Source organism: Marmota monax, unplaced genomic scaffold (assembly GCF_021218885.2).
Source record: "Marmota monax isolate L192 unplaced genomic scaffold, Marmota_monax_Labrador192_F-V1.1 WCK01_AAM20220418_F8-fsc00005, whole genome shotgun sequence".
Classification (NCBI taxonomy): Eukaryota; Metazoa; Chordata; class Mammalia; order Rodentia; family Sciuridae; genus Marmota; species Marmota monax.
Window position 1 is genome coordinate 20,569,800 of NW_026692254.1, and position 15,071 is coordinate 20,584,870.

Here is a 15,071-nt window from a genome sequence, read left to right on the forward strand (position 1 = left end):
AACACCTGTGTCATAAATTTTGTTAGAATTAAATAAGAACTTGTATTTCAGTAGTTAGTTCAGTATTTGGCACATTATAAAATCTCAAAAAAAGGGGGGGGATGCAAAGGCAGTTACTATTTGTGAATTTTCCCTGAAGCTGTTTTGCTTGACTTTGTCATAAGTGTTTTAAAATATGTCTTTGGATGGTAAAGAAATTGGTCCTTTCTCATGTTTGTTATCATATTTTTCCAGTTAGAGGCTTTGTCCTTATTGTAAATTAAAATATTACCAAACTTAACACTGATTTTCCTTTTCCATTCCGGTATTTGGCCAGTCTTAGAAGATACCTTCCTGAGTTTAGTACAATGATGGAAAATTTTATAAAAATCACTGTTTCCCATGCTCCTTGAATATGACATCTTTGTTACTTGTCATAGACTTGGTTGATTTTTATAATGGATGTAAATATTAAGTTTGGCACTTTTTTGCAATTTTAAAAAGTAAAAACATGAGTAGCAGATCCTGAATTGAATTTCCACATATACGTTGAAGCATTTCTGACCTCTCTCTTCTAGAGTAGAACATTTTGGATGGCAAATTTGCAGTATGTATTCTAAGGAATTTCAGAGGCAGTACACGAATGTCTGCTCCAGGCTGGTTTATAACACATACAAACAGGAAATAGCTCATTATCATTAAGGGGGGGAATCTCTAGAGATATATAAAGAAAAAGAATCGATAAAATACTCTAAAATACTACACAAATTTTAAAAACTGTTATGATCTCCACATTCTACCATAAAGGCTCAAAACTAGAAAAGTGGAAAACAAATGCAGAAATAAATGTGCATATAATGATCATATAATCATTACTAAATATATACAAGTATCACATGTATAAGTTTATCATACTGAAAGAGAATCTGAGGATTTACTCCAAGTTAACCAATTCTAGTTAACAGTTGCTAAATATGATAGGGTTGGGGGAGAGAAAGAAGAAGGTAGAATGGGAGACTTGGTTGTTTTTTATAATGGATGTACAAAAAAAATATTAAGCTTGGCACTTTTTTTGCATTTTTTAAAAGTAAAAACATGAGTAGCAGATCCTGATACAAATCTGCAGCTCTTTAGTCACCTCTGAAGATTATTTCTTAATCTAATAGTTTACAATTTGAAAATATCTGTTCCAACCATCATGAACCATAAGCATAACCATAAGCAATGTACTCGACTTCTCTGTGCTTTATTTCTCCCATTTGTAGGATGAGAATAACATCTTCCCATCCTCTTGTGTAGATTTCGAGGAAATCAATGACTTAATAAATAGAAAGCATATAAAACAATATCTGGCACTTAGTAGGTATTCAAGAACTGCCCACTGCCCTCATTTTTTTGTTATTGCACAAAAGTGAAGAATATGAAAACGGATTATATCAGGTAGCATTCTGGAAACAGAAAATAATAAAAGCTACAAAATATGTCATATTACTTATGTAATATGACTTATTTTGTCAATAAAATCATGTAGTTCATTAAAAAAACAACCAAATTGATTTTTAACTAAAAAACATGCTTTCTGCTGTTTTCTACATCTAGAAAATTACTTTTTAGACATAGATGTTTCCCCTCCTAGCAATACACCTTTAAAAATACAAGATAAATAGCCATCACTACACAAATATGAAAATAAGAAAATAGAATGAAAAATAAAACTAAAAGAACTCTGAGGTAATGAAGCTTCAAAGTCAGTTTTCATTCTAATAATTTCTGCAAAATATTGGGATTTTGAGCTTCTGTTACCAGCGTAGTGCATCGGGCCCAGGAGGTAAAGCCTAGAATACCCTCAAAAAAAAAAAAAAAAAAAAGAATTGGGAACTACTGAATAAAGTTGATGTATGCAGGGTAAAGATGAGTGTGAGTAAAAGAATGAATGGAAGGAAGGGAAGTAAAGAAACTATCCATGAGTAGACATAGAGAACTATGCCTGTTGTCACTTTAGCACAAGCTAGAAAGAGTTGCCATCTAAGATTATGCTACCAGCGTAGACTGAAAAGCTTCAAGTATAAAATTTAAGGAAGATAAAATGAACCCATGTTGATAATATCCCAAGGTCACTCAAGAAATAATCATCCTGTGCCCGGCATGGTGGTGCACACCTGTAATCCCAGTGGCTTGGGAGACTGAAGCAAGAAGATCGCAAATTCAAAGCCACTCTCAGCAACTTAGGGGAAGTCTGTCTCAAAATAAAAAGGGCTGGGGATGTGGCCCAGCAGACAGCAAATTCCAAAGTAAAATACTGCAGGTAGAGATCCAAACCAGTATATTAAATGAAATATTAAATACAGTAAAAAGTCAAAATAGGGAATGAAAAATGACAAAGAAGCATTGAAAAATGAAAACTATAATGATTACAGTTAGAAATTCAATGAACTAAACAGAAGTTTTGCATAGGAATCTAGACAGTGCAAAATCATGCAAAGAAAATACTCAGCATCACAAAGCCCAAAACAAGGAATGATATCAAAGAGGTTCAGAGACATGGAACACAGACAAAGAAGGTTCCAGACAATTTTAGACCATGGGAAATCATGCTTTGAGTAGTGTGGCAACTGAAAGAATAGCAAGAGTGCGTTAGTGTTTCCATTCCTAGGAAATAGAGGGAAAATGTAGAACATAAAGAGCAAGGATGAAGAGTGTATTTAAAAAATCACAGGTTTAAGTCTGTAAAAGAACAGAAACTCTGAATAGACTACATGGTACAACTTGAAGTTTGTGATTGCCAGGTGCAGGACTGAGATCTTAAAAAACTATGTTTAAAGGGAAAACTGGAAAGGTATTTATCAGGAAGTAAAAGAGGAGATGACAAAACTACATAAAAAATCAAGAAGACAGGGAAGTTTTATTAGTTTTAAATAGGTTCCTTCATATTGATAAATAATTCAAGAAAATATGACAACTTTGACACATAAAAATGAAATAACAGCTTCCAAAACATAGTAAGCAAAAACAAAACCTCAGAGAAAGATAAATTCACAACCACAGTAGAAGGTTTTAACACAACTCTAATTGATAGAGGTAGCCAACCAAAGTTCAAAGATACTATACATGTAAAAGGTCTGAACATGAGAAAACCTAACAAGCAGATAGCACAATACACCCAATAATCTACTTTTCAATCTTGAACAAAAAATATGCAAAAGTAGGCCATAGTTGTATCACTATTTTGTGAACTTAAAGTAATTTAACTAAAAACCAGAAATAATAACTAGAAAATCCCCAAAGTGTATTGGAAATTAAGCAATACACTTCTTAGCCAAGAAAAAAAATCAAACTAGGAATGAGAAAATGGCTTTACCTACATTTGAAGAAAAAATTAAATTACTACATGCCAAAATGTTTGGCATGGAATAAAAGCTGTGTTTACCAAAAGTCATAGAACTTTAAACATTCACATTAGGAAGAAAGATTGAAAATGAGTGACTTAATCACCAATGTTAAAGAGGTAGAGAAAGAATAATACATTAAGGCCAAAGAAAAAGATGGAAACAGAAGATGAGCATAGTAATTGCTGGTTCCTTCCAAGGACTAATTGATAAATGCCTGTCAAGAAGAAAAGAGTGTCTGGGGTGGGGTCGGGGGACAATAAAAATCACAACAGTAGACCAGCTACAGATTTTGATAAGTTACAACATATAAATAAAATGGACAGACTCTTTAAAAATTACAGGCTTACATAAACAGATAAGAAAAAATGGAAAACACATGAAGAATATATAACAACCTGAACATTTAATTAAAAACCTCAGAAAGAAAACTGCAAGCCCAGATACCTCACCAGCAAAACTACCAGGTATTACAGGAAATGACTCCAGACTTACACACAATTGCTTCCAGGGAATAGATAGAGGACAGTCCATCCAACCTTGTTTTATGTATTTAAAACCTTCTGTATATGAGGTATTTTCACAAATAGAAATTTATAAATCAATTTCATTAATGATTATAGCTACAAAAATACTAAGGGGGCAGAAATAGTAAATAGAAACAAGCACTATATGAAGGAATTGCATAACAGAAAAGCTGGATGGTTGAATATATTCCAGCAATGTAGATTGGCTTTATACTTGAAAAACAATCATTATATTACACCATATTAAAAAAAAAATGGAAGGAGTCACATATGATCCTCTCTATGAATGCAGAAAAAAGAAATGTTTGACAAAACTGAACTCACATTCATGATGTAAAATTCTGAGCAAACTAGGAATAAAAGGAAATTTCTTTAATTACATAAAGCATCTTTACAAAACCCAACAGCCAATATCAATCTTAAGGGTGAACTGTTGAGACCTTTTTCTCTGAAACTGTATAAGAAAGTGAATGCCCGTGAGCTCCAGTTCTGTTCAGCACTGTCCTATAACTACAAACCAGCAGTATTGTAGGGCACAAAAATTAAAATATGTAAGGACTGGAAAATTGAAAATTAGATGATATGTTAATTTAATAGATAATCCAAAATGATCTTCCTAAGAAAATTATGATAACTAAGTTTACCAAGGCTATTAGATATAAGGTAGTCAATGTAAGAAAATTAACTTCACTTCTACAAATAAATAAGAGGTAGAAAATAATACCAAACAAACCAAATCTTTAGGACTCTATCTCACAAAAAATTCAGAGTTTACATATAAAGAAAAATATTAAAAAATACAGATAGAAATGACCAGAATAATGGAAGAAGACAACAAATTTATATATGAGGAAACTTAAATTTTGTCACCATACCAACTTTCTTCCAATGGGTGCAGTCCTAATAATGATCTGAATACAGTTTGTGTAAGATGAGTCATATAGATTTATGTTGGATGCAAGAAATGGAGTTGTGCATCAGACGTCCTGACAGATTTGTCCTCCCAACAGCCAAGTAATAGACTTTTCCCCTCAGTAACCCACAACCTTAAAGTGCTTTCAAAAACTGAGGTGTTGTGGGGGCGGGGTAACATTCATTGGGTTTAAGACTCAGAGGAAGAAACTTGAGGTAATTTATAAAGAATAGTATGTGATTACAACATGCCACCCAGAGAGATAGATTCCTAAGGATGTGTGCTTTTGTTATTCTCCCCAAAAAATGTTCTCTAGGAATAATTGTTTTTTTTTTTTTTTCCTCTTCACAGTGAAAGACTCACCCAAGATCACTTACTCCCTCTGACAGAACTCAAAAAATCTGAACTCAAAACCGTGGCTCCAGAGCCACTGTTCATTTTCTGCCATGTCTCCTACATGGTATCTTCCTCACAGGTGTGTAGTTTTCACACTTGCTTATGAATGCTTTCCTCACACCTGGTTGCTGGTTCCCTCATTGGTCTTTCTGTCTCTGTTACTTTAGGCATCTTATTCTCAAACGCAAAATCCAACCATCAGTCATTCCCAATGGCCTTCCATTGGGAATGTGATTTCAGCTGCTTTCCCATCTACATGGGTGAGGATTTCACAACATCAGTGCTAGCAAGGACAGTAACTCCAATTCATATGAATGTACCTTCTAAGATTTATTCTGGAATATGTATAGAAATGGCTTACTCTGGCCTTAATCTCATCTCCTCCATGGAGGTGACTTTGCCACTAAAGGTTTGAAGCCATCACTCAATGATGATAAAACAGACAATATAAATATACATCACTCTTTTGACCCATGCTCTCTACTAATATAAATGCTGCAAGTTGAATAAATGTTTCAGTCTGACATATCTGTATATTTAAAATGTGCCTAATATTAGAGAAGCTGATTAGAGAAGGTAGAGTAGGAAAAAAGAAAATAGTTTATTATTCCATGCAAATATAGCCCCACTGGGTTTCTCCCAGTTAGTGGCAGGGAAGCCTTGCTCTGAGAGTTTTATGCAACTGTGTTTATTTGCTAGTTGCCAAAAGTTGGGTAAAAGTCTTCCTGGTTCTTGAGCACTGAATTCCAATAGAGTTACACATGAAATCCCTCTTGAATGCACAGCAGGGACTCTAAGGTCACTATAATCATGAATGGCCAAAGAATTAATAGGAGTTGAGCCGTATGAGCCTTCCTGTGTTGCAGCTGGGCAGAACAGAGCCCTGTTGATGGGTTGAAAATGCATCCCAGACATGGTCGCCGCAGCTGTGCTGGGCACAGCTGCCCCTCAAAAACACCGTAGAGTCGAGAGTCTGTTTAAATCCCTCTGCCCTCTTCTCTCATCAGACACATTTCCTTTAATGTTATCAACTGCACAACAGCTACGCTTGTGTTTTAGAGACCTTTAAGAATGGACCCAGTTTTACCAAACCACATGATCTTCCTTCCTTGGCCTTGCCCCCACTCCACATCCTCTCACCCTCCTTGCTGCCAGTAGTTCATCTTTTTTTTTTTTTTAATTGACTTTTTCCATCCCCTGAAGGCCCTGCATGAAACACCTCATCTCCAGGCATTGCCAACTCTATCCCCTATGGCAGGGACATATTGAGTCCTCCATCTTCCTGTATCTACCCGTCTTTTGCTTTGAGCTGGTGCACAAGGGCTTGCACCTACTGAAGGCCCCACTCCTCCATTCCTTGCCCAGTTATCTCTTCCTATTCTTGCAAATACTTATAAGTTGTTGCTGCTTCAACAACTGTTCCTTGCTGTGTCCCCTGCGTCCCTTCTGGGGTGGGTCTGTCCTCTTCATCAGCCTGTCTTACCTCGTTCCACCACCAGTGCTACTGAAATCTATTTGGCAATTAGTGATTTCCCCCCCCCCTCATGGAAAAGCAGAGAATAATGACAGGATAGTATAATAGTGAAGAGAAATGACCAATAAGATAAGTGTTAATTCTTAGAACATTCCTGGCACAATTCTGGATTAAAGGAGGAAAGAAAACCTCCCTGTTTTAATGGTACCAAATGAAGAGCATGTAATACAGATTTTAATGTGTGAAAAGAACATGAATCATAGTCTTAACTTGGACTCAGTTAAAGAAGTTATCATGTATGCTCAAAAGTGAAGAATGATTTGGGTTTGAGTAAAACCCAGCCTGCCTTCTTTGTAAATAAAGTTTTATTGGAACACATGTAACATACCCAGTCATTTATGTATTGACTGTTCTATTTTTATGCTTAAGTAACAGACTTATGTAGTTGTGTCAGATTATGAAAATATTTACTCTTTGGCCCATTACAGAGGAGTTTGTCAACTCCTATCCTATGCCATGCACGTATGCACTGAATTGACTTGGTGTCTACCCATCTATGACAGTGTTAATATTGTACAATTTTTTGGAGAATTGAGTGAAAAAAATTTCACAGTGTTTTGAGGTTCCGATATAAAAAGTCTCTGTTAAAGCATACTTGCTTCCTTTTTTATTTCTGCAGAGGGCAATTCTATTTTTTTAATCTATAATTTATCACCCAAACCAGGATATTTCTGAAAGTGAAAGAGGACACTATTAATAGTTATGCTGGGACAACTAGTGTAAACTAAGCCATATGGTCACCCTAGTTCTGAGGCACCACCCAACTGTGAAGCTGACAAGCCCAAAGAACAAGCGACCAAAGTCAAACTGGTTTGCACAACACCACTGCTTTTGTTTTTTGCATTTTTCTGATCCCATTCCCCCTTTCTCCCATCATCCTTGTGGGTGGCAAACCTACTTTAAATACAACATATATGCAGAACTTACTTTTTAATTCTTTCTCCAAAAGAAGCTATTTCCTCCAAGATGTTTTGAACAGTGGAAACGATATCTTGTACCATGTAGATTCTCTCAATTAACCCCTTTCTCTCAGATTCCTGGAAAACATGAAAGATACAAATCGGTAACTTCATTTCTCATTATTCCGTTATGGAAATTATTATGCCATGCTATAATAACATAGTTTTAACCAACAGAATGATTTCAAGAGATCACATTTTTCACAACTTTAATGTTTATTGACTCCCAAGATGATTATCTGTTCACTTACCTTTCATTCATAGTGTCCAAGCTCCTTCATTACCTCAATATCATGTAATGAATGGAAGTCTTTTGGAACTGGGGACTTCAGTTCCCTGGGGACTTGTTGATTGCCTCAGAGAAATCTGCAATTCCTTAAGTATGGCCAACTGGTTTCCTCTGTCCACATAAGGTTACATGTAAATTCACCCCAGTCCTCTTCTATCACAGTCCTTCAGAAATGCTCCCATAGAGACTGAAAGGTCATGTTGGACTTACACATAATATGCTTCTTAGACCTGCGACTTCTGAAACTCTGATTACCACCCAGACACAGAGCAAGCACAGACAGCCACAGTATATAGTGCTAAGGGCTGCAGGCTAACTATTATGCCTTGAAGGATGCTCAATAGTTTTGATTTCTTCAGAAAGTTGGAAGCAAATATAAGTTCATCTTCCTCAGTTTCCAATTCTTCCCACAAATGAATTTAGCTTTCATGTAGAAAACTTTATATTTTACCATACTAGGTAGCTATAATGCTATAAAAATAGAAATCACTCAAGTGTTTGAGGAAGGATAATTCCCTAGAGAGTTGTAGTTTTACACTGTTTCTTATGTTTCGCTGATATGTGCTAGCTTCCCTGTAATTGGGATTTATTCAGTGTCCTGTCTGAGTCATTGTTGTCACTACACCAGCTACATGAAACCTCAAGCAACTCTACAAAACTTATTTCTTGTCTAGAATTTTACTTTGGTTAGAATTATGCTAAATTACTGAACAAAAGCTTCTAAATTTAAGGAGGACATTCCTATAATAAAAAAAAAAATTATTTCCATCCTATAATCCCTGCTCCAAATCAAAATGGAGCCATGAATGGAGTGAAGGAATATCCATCACCCTAAGGATTTCTCGTAAAAGCACCAATGTGGCAGAAATATTGAGAAGTACATGCTTCCTTTCTTGCCTCTGCCCTTGTTTGTGAATCTGGAATTGAAACAGACCAAAAAGAGAATCAGGGGTTTCATGTACCTTTGTCAGCCTCTCTCTTGTGAAGGGTGCTGGTTGGGTGTTTAAATACAATATACGTGCAGAACTTTTGGTAACTTCCTGCCATCTGGCCTACACTTTTATAGTATCATTCGGTAGTCCTCCATCCAATCAATACATAAAGAAAGCAAAGTAAGGTTTATTATTTCTTCTTGTACCATCAAACTTCGAAGATATTTTCACTTTTAACCCTAATTTTAAATGCTTACTTTCCCTTACTACAATTCCTCAAGCAGTTTTTGTTAAAAATTAGATATGCTGCCACAACGACCTAATTCACAATCAGCAACCCACTGATATGTTTTAAGGAGTACAATGGTGAAAACCCATCTCTGTCTGCCAAACAAGTATTCACATTTGTAAAGAAGTATTTGAAAGCACTGGGGAATTTGACCCAAAGGGCAGAAGTGGCTTCCTCTTTTCAGTGGCATCCAGTTCAGGTCAAAACAATTTCTTGGAAAATGACTCAAATTTCCATGTGATTGAATTGCATAAAAACTTCCTATTTCAGTTGTCCATTTTTTTTTTCCCCTACGAAACAACCAAATACAAAGGTTCTGGTTGTGAAGAAAGCATGAATTAGCACACCAAAATAATAAATGAAGTGATTCCCCAAATATCCTTTTGGTTTTTATCGCATTTGATGTTTTAATTTGAATCTTCAGTAGCCAAAGATGAGGGTAAAGAGCACCACTGTATCTAGGGTCAAGGAATAACTTATCAGCCATACCTGTGTATTTTAAGGGTGACAACAAATGAAATTATATAATTTTTAGAATATTTACCAACTAACAACTTGGTTTACTTACACTGAAGAACTAGAAATTCATTTTTTATAAACATTGTTTCAAAACATAAAAATATTTTGTGTGCATTAAAACAAAAACTTCTCTTTATGCTTATCATGTGACTGTTTTATAATCTGTGAAGAATAGCTATTAATAGAAAATAATCATATATTTTGGCTGATTTCCTAAGTTGTATCTGTCAATACTCCCACATAAAAGTTACTTTTCAAAGAAAATACATTTATAAAGTCATCTGTTCATTTCTAATATTAAGTAAAATTGTTCTTAATCATCTTCAAAGTTTAGTGGTTATTAAATTGACATCTTATAAGCCCCACCATAGACCAGAATTAAAATAAAATCTCTCTACAAGCACTTAGATACCTTGAGAACTCACAAAAATGTAATACATGGAGAATATTCTCCCTTCTCTATGTTAAATATTAAATGTCTATTTCAGTCCAAATATTTTCAAGGCCATTGTATTTTTATATCCATCCATATGACTTTATCTGTCAAACAATTTTCAAGACAATATAAGATGTCTCTGTGATTCCTTTGAACATTTAAGAAAATGTATTGCAAAATACAAATGGCTTCTCAATTTCTTTCCATTTCCTGGCAGAATATATTTTTATCCTAACAAAAACCAAAAGATTTCCCCCACTCTTTGAAATAATCTAAAGTGTCACTTCAGATTTTAAGAAGAAAATGGTGCATATAGCATTTTGACCTCATAGTTTATTTTGAACCATATACACTTTTGCTTTGGTAGAGAATAAAAGTTGCCTTTTTGACACCTTTTTATTCACTTCTGTTCATGAAAATTTCCAATAGTGAAGTTAATTAGCACTTTAGTCATTAAAAATGTCCAAATAATTATGACAAAAATGCATCAAAAATCTAAAAGATTTTTTTACAAGAGAAATAGCTTTAGAGAACGTATAGTTTGAGAATTATTTAGAGTTTCAAGTACTCCAAAAATCAAAGGGATGATGGGCAACAAAAGAGACATTTGCTGCTAGGCTGAAACTTACGTTTAACATATCTTTATATATATATACATATATATATATGTGTATATATATATATATATATATATATGTGTATATATATATATATATATATATATATGTGTATATATATATATATATATATATATATATATATATATATAAAAGAGGTAGGGTGTATAGCTCAATGGTAGAGCATATGCCTCACATAAAAAGATATATATATATATATATATATATATATATATATATATATAACTTTATTTTATAAATATATATAAAATTTGTAGATGGACACAATACCTTTATTTTATTTGTTTATTTTTATGTGGTGCCAGGATCAAACCTAGAGCCTCACACATGCTAGGCAAGTGCTCTACCACTGAGCCACAACCCCAGCCCCACCTTTAGCTTATCTTGATCACAAATCCTTATTATCTCTATTTGGTACATATGAGACATGCACAGCTGTGTGCACTACAACCTCTAATTGAATTGGTTGGTATTATCACTTGCATGCATGTGATCGTGGATAATGAGGGCACCACTGCCAATCCCAAGTACATTTCTGCCTCATGGGTTCCTTATTTTGGAAGAGTATCTTGTTAGTTATGATGTGCTCCATCAAAATTTACATTCCTATTACTAAGAAATTAATCATCAATGCCAAATATTAAAATTTGCAACGTCATGTTTGATGTCAAAGATTTTATTATTTATAAAATTCACTGCAAGAGGCAGGGGGTATAGCTCAATGGTAGAGCATATGCTTTGCATGCCTGAGCCCTGGATCAATCTCCAGCACCCCAAAATATTTACTTGCAAAAGATTTTTTTCCATATATGAAAAAATCCAGATGATTTCAGAATTAACTTATTTGAAAATCTGAATACTTTCAAGGAAGATTAACAACAGCTTTCCTATTTTTAATACATGTACAATGAAACTGGAATAGAAATGGATTAATGTGGAAAAAGTCATTTGATTTAAATAAAAAGTCATGTCCCACAAAGAGAGATGTAAATATACATTTTTAGTTGTATTATATTTTTAAATATTTTCATAAATAGTTTTCTTAAATATGTATTTTCTGTTGAAATAGCTATTGTGGCTTCCTCTGCCACAATAAGCTTACCTATGTCAATGACATAAGCAGGGTCTTTGGGGTGGTTAGGAAATGGAAGCAACATATACAAGTTTGCTATGTTTGGATGTGGTTTCTCCTGTAAACAGTTCACATGCTGCAGGCTTGGTTCTCAATGTAATGGTATTAAGAGTTGATGGATCTTTTAAGAGGTGGGGCCTAATGGGAGGTTGATTTGGTCATGGGGTTACCACCTTTGGAAGGAATTGATATTCTCACGGGAGAATATCATATTTCTCATGAGAGCAGGTTGTTGGAAAGCAAAGCCACTCCATGTAGCCATGTTGCCATTTTCATTTTTATTTCCCACATTGGAAGACAGCTGGAATTAGACTTTCCAGCCATCAGAATTTTGAGCCAAATAAGTCTCTTTACTTTACAAATAATCTAGTCTTAGGTATTTCGTTATAGCAATATAATACAGACCAAGACACAGTTAGTTCAACAACACCTATATTTAGAATTAGAAAATCAGTACTTGATTATTCATTAAGTACACTTTGTATTTTTATTATTTATGGATTTAAAAACATTATCAGTTTTTAAAAGTTCATATTTACTGAATATAATGAATCAATCCACCCATGCAAAGAGGAAGTTAAAGATAGGATACCTAGGAATATCTAGGTTGTTTTGTTAGATTTAACTATTGTTACACTTTGAGAACTCTGGTCTCAACCTATGTATTTCTGGGTTACCAGTAATGACCTTAAAAGATGCTAAAAGTATACCATGAAAAAGCCCAAGAAAATTATTTCAGCTTGTTTTAATAGAAATATAAAATTTAATACTTGGTTTAAAAATGGGGTAAATCATTAAGTGGGAATTTTCTGGCAAACAGAGATACGTGATAAGCATAATAGGTTTTCCCTAAAATGTATTAGTATAGAAAGGAACCAATTCCTTTCAGGGTATGATTCTATATAGTGAGGAGAAACATTTTTTCATGTATTTCTATGCCTTCCTTAGAACCCTATATAAGGCATTTGCTACTCATGTCTGGGATGGCAAATATCATTGTGAGATGGGCATCATTTGTGATTAGTAGCAAATGTAGTCTCTGTTCTCTGAATGGTTTCAATTGCCATTGGATGATATCTCTGTGTATTGGTCAAGGAATGGGAATTTCTATGCTACAATAAGATAATATATATGTTTTATACTTGGATGTGCCCTTAATGGCTTCCAGAACCCTCTATTCTGCTATGCCCACTTGAACTGGTGGACTAACAGAGAGAAGTCCAGATGACCTCATATGACCCTGTTCTCAGTACCAACAATTGCAGCAGCACAAGCAGGGTGCTTCTATGGCATTTTTTTTTTTTAAATGGAGAAATGGATGGAGGCAGGTGAAGTGTAGGGCTTTGGTTTTATAATAGTGTAAAATAATTATTTGACCTGGGAAATCAGCAAGTGTTTAGAATTTGTTTGTTTGCTTGTTTGTTTTGGTACCAGAGATTGAACCCAGGAGCGCTTAACCACTGAACTATATCTCCAGCCCTTGTTATATTTCATTTTGAGATAAGGTCTTATGAAGTTGATTAGAGCCTTGAGAAGTTTCTGAGGCTGGCTTTGAACTCATAATCCTCCTGCTTCAGCCTCCCAAACGGATGGGATTACAGGTGTGCACCACCATACTGGGCTAAAGGCTTAGAGTTTAAGAGAAATAAATCCAGCAGAATGACTGAAAGGTCTACCTCAAGTTCTATGTTTTTTGAGAAGCATCCTAAAGGAGCCAGTCTACACTGACTACCACCTTTGTTCTCCCAAGTGGCATTACATCTCTGTCCTTTCAGTCACTCTAGTAGCAAATGTTCTTTTCAGTCTCTGCACTGCAAACTTAATCTCTGTTAAATCATCAATATGCCAACAGACATATTACCTAGGCTTCAGTACTAGTAATTCTATTTATTAATGATACCAAGGTCCAGAGAGATTAAATCATTTGTCTATATTCACATGTACATGATAAAAAAATCCCAGCCCAGAACTAGTAACTCCAAAGCTAGTTACACTTATTATAGGAAGTCCTTTAAGTTTTGGTTGGACATTTCAAAGCAGCCATTCAGCTTATATTTTCTCTGTCATTTGTTCCTTTTGTCTCTCTGGTCTTTGTTGTCTATTCACCATTTAAGACACAACGTTCAGATATTTGTCCAATTATGTATATCTACCTACTGTTCTTTTCCAGGACTGGTTTGCCCAATATTTGTGAGAACATATACCCTGACTTTTGACAATATTGGGAGAAAACCATCTCTTTCCTTTCTTACTTAACAACCTGGTAGGTAATGAAAGATTATTTTAACCTAATAGATAAAAAAAATGTAGTCAAAAATGAGAAATATAAAATCTTAAAATATACCTAAGATATACCAACTCCATTGGCCTACACATTTAGAAAATGTGTTTATGTGTTTCTATAGTAACAAATGTTCTTTTCATTCTCTGCACTGCAGAATTTATATCTTTTAAAATAAGATATTATCTTACAGGTACAGTGGCAAATGCCTATAATCCCAACTACTCCAGGGACTGAGGCAGGAACATCACAAATTCGTGGTCAGTCTTAGTAACTTAGCAAGTCCTTGTCTCACAATTAAATTAAAAGGGCTGGGGGCATAGTGTAGTTATAGAGGGTTTGCCTAGCATGCACAAGACCCTAGGTTCAATACCAAGTACCACAAATAATAAGATATTGGTATTATAGTCTGTTCTTTTTAATGATATCTGCTAATATAACAAGGAATACATTACATAGCCTTTGGTATTAACCATAAGGAAACTGAGATACGCCTCTGCAGATCAGATTATAGAATAAGAGAAAACTGGGTAACTCTGGTGTTGTCATCTACTAGCTTTGTGATTATATTAGCCCATTTGTGTTTCTGTGACAAAATATCTGAGTAGGGTAACTCATAAAGAATAAATTTGGAACACAGGGTTCTTATGAGGGAAGGTCCAAACAGCATGACACAGGGCTCTCTGGTTGTGTCACAACATGGTAACAAAACAGAAAGAAAACCAGCTGTTTGTGCAGAAGGGGCCAAGGATACAAGATGGCGTCAGTTTATGATCATTGTTCTCAAGAGCACTTTCTGGGAGACCAGCATTAATACCTTTCTTGGGTGGTGTCCCAGGACTTAATTACCTTCATTAGGCC

The 15,071-nt window shown here is 34.7% G+C and overlaps 1 protein-coding gene across 7 annotated transcripts in view; it reads right to left on the reverse strand.

Annotated features, from left to right (window-relative positions):
- Mctp2 (multiple C2 and transmembrane domain containing 2) overlaps positions 1 to 15,071 on the reverse strand; it is a 223,158-nt gene that overhangs the window by 13,213 nt on the left and 194,874 nt on the right. For all 7 annotated transcript variants that reach the window (XM_046436562.2, XM_046436552.2, XM_058576938.1 and 4 more), the window contains one exon: positions 7,663 to 7,772. In XM_046436562.2, coding sequence (XP_046292518.1) covers positions 7,663 to 7,772 — 110 coding nt within the window. The remainder of the gene's footprint in view (positions 1 to 7,662; positions 7,773 to 15,071) is intronic.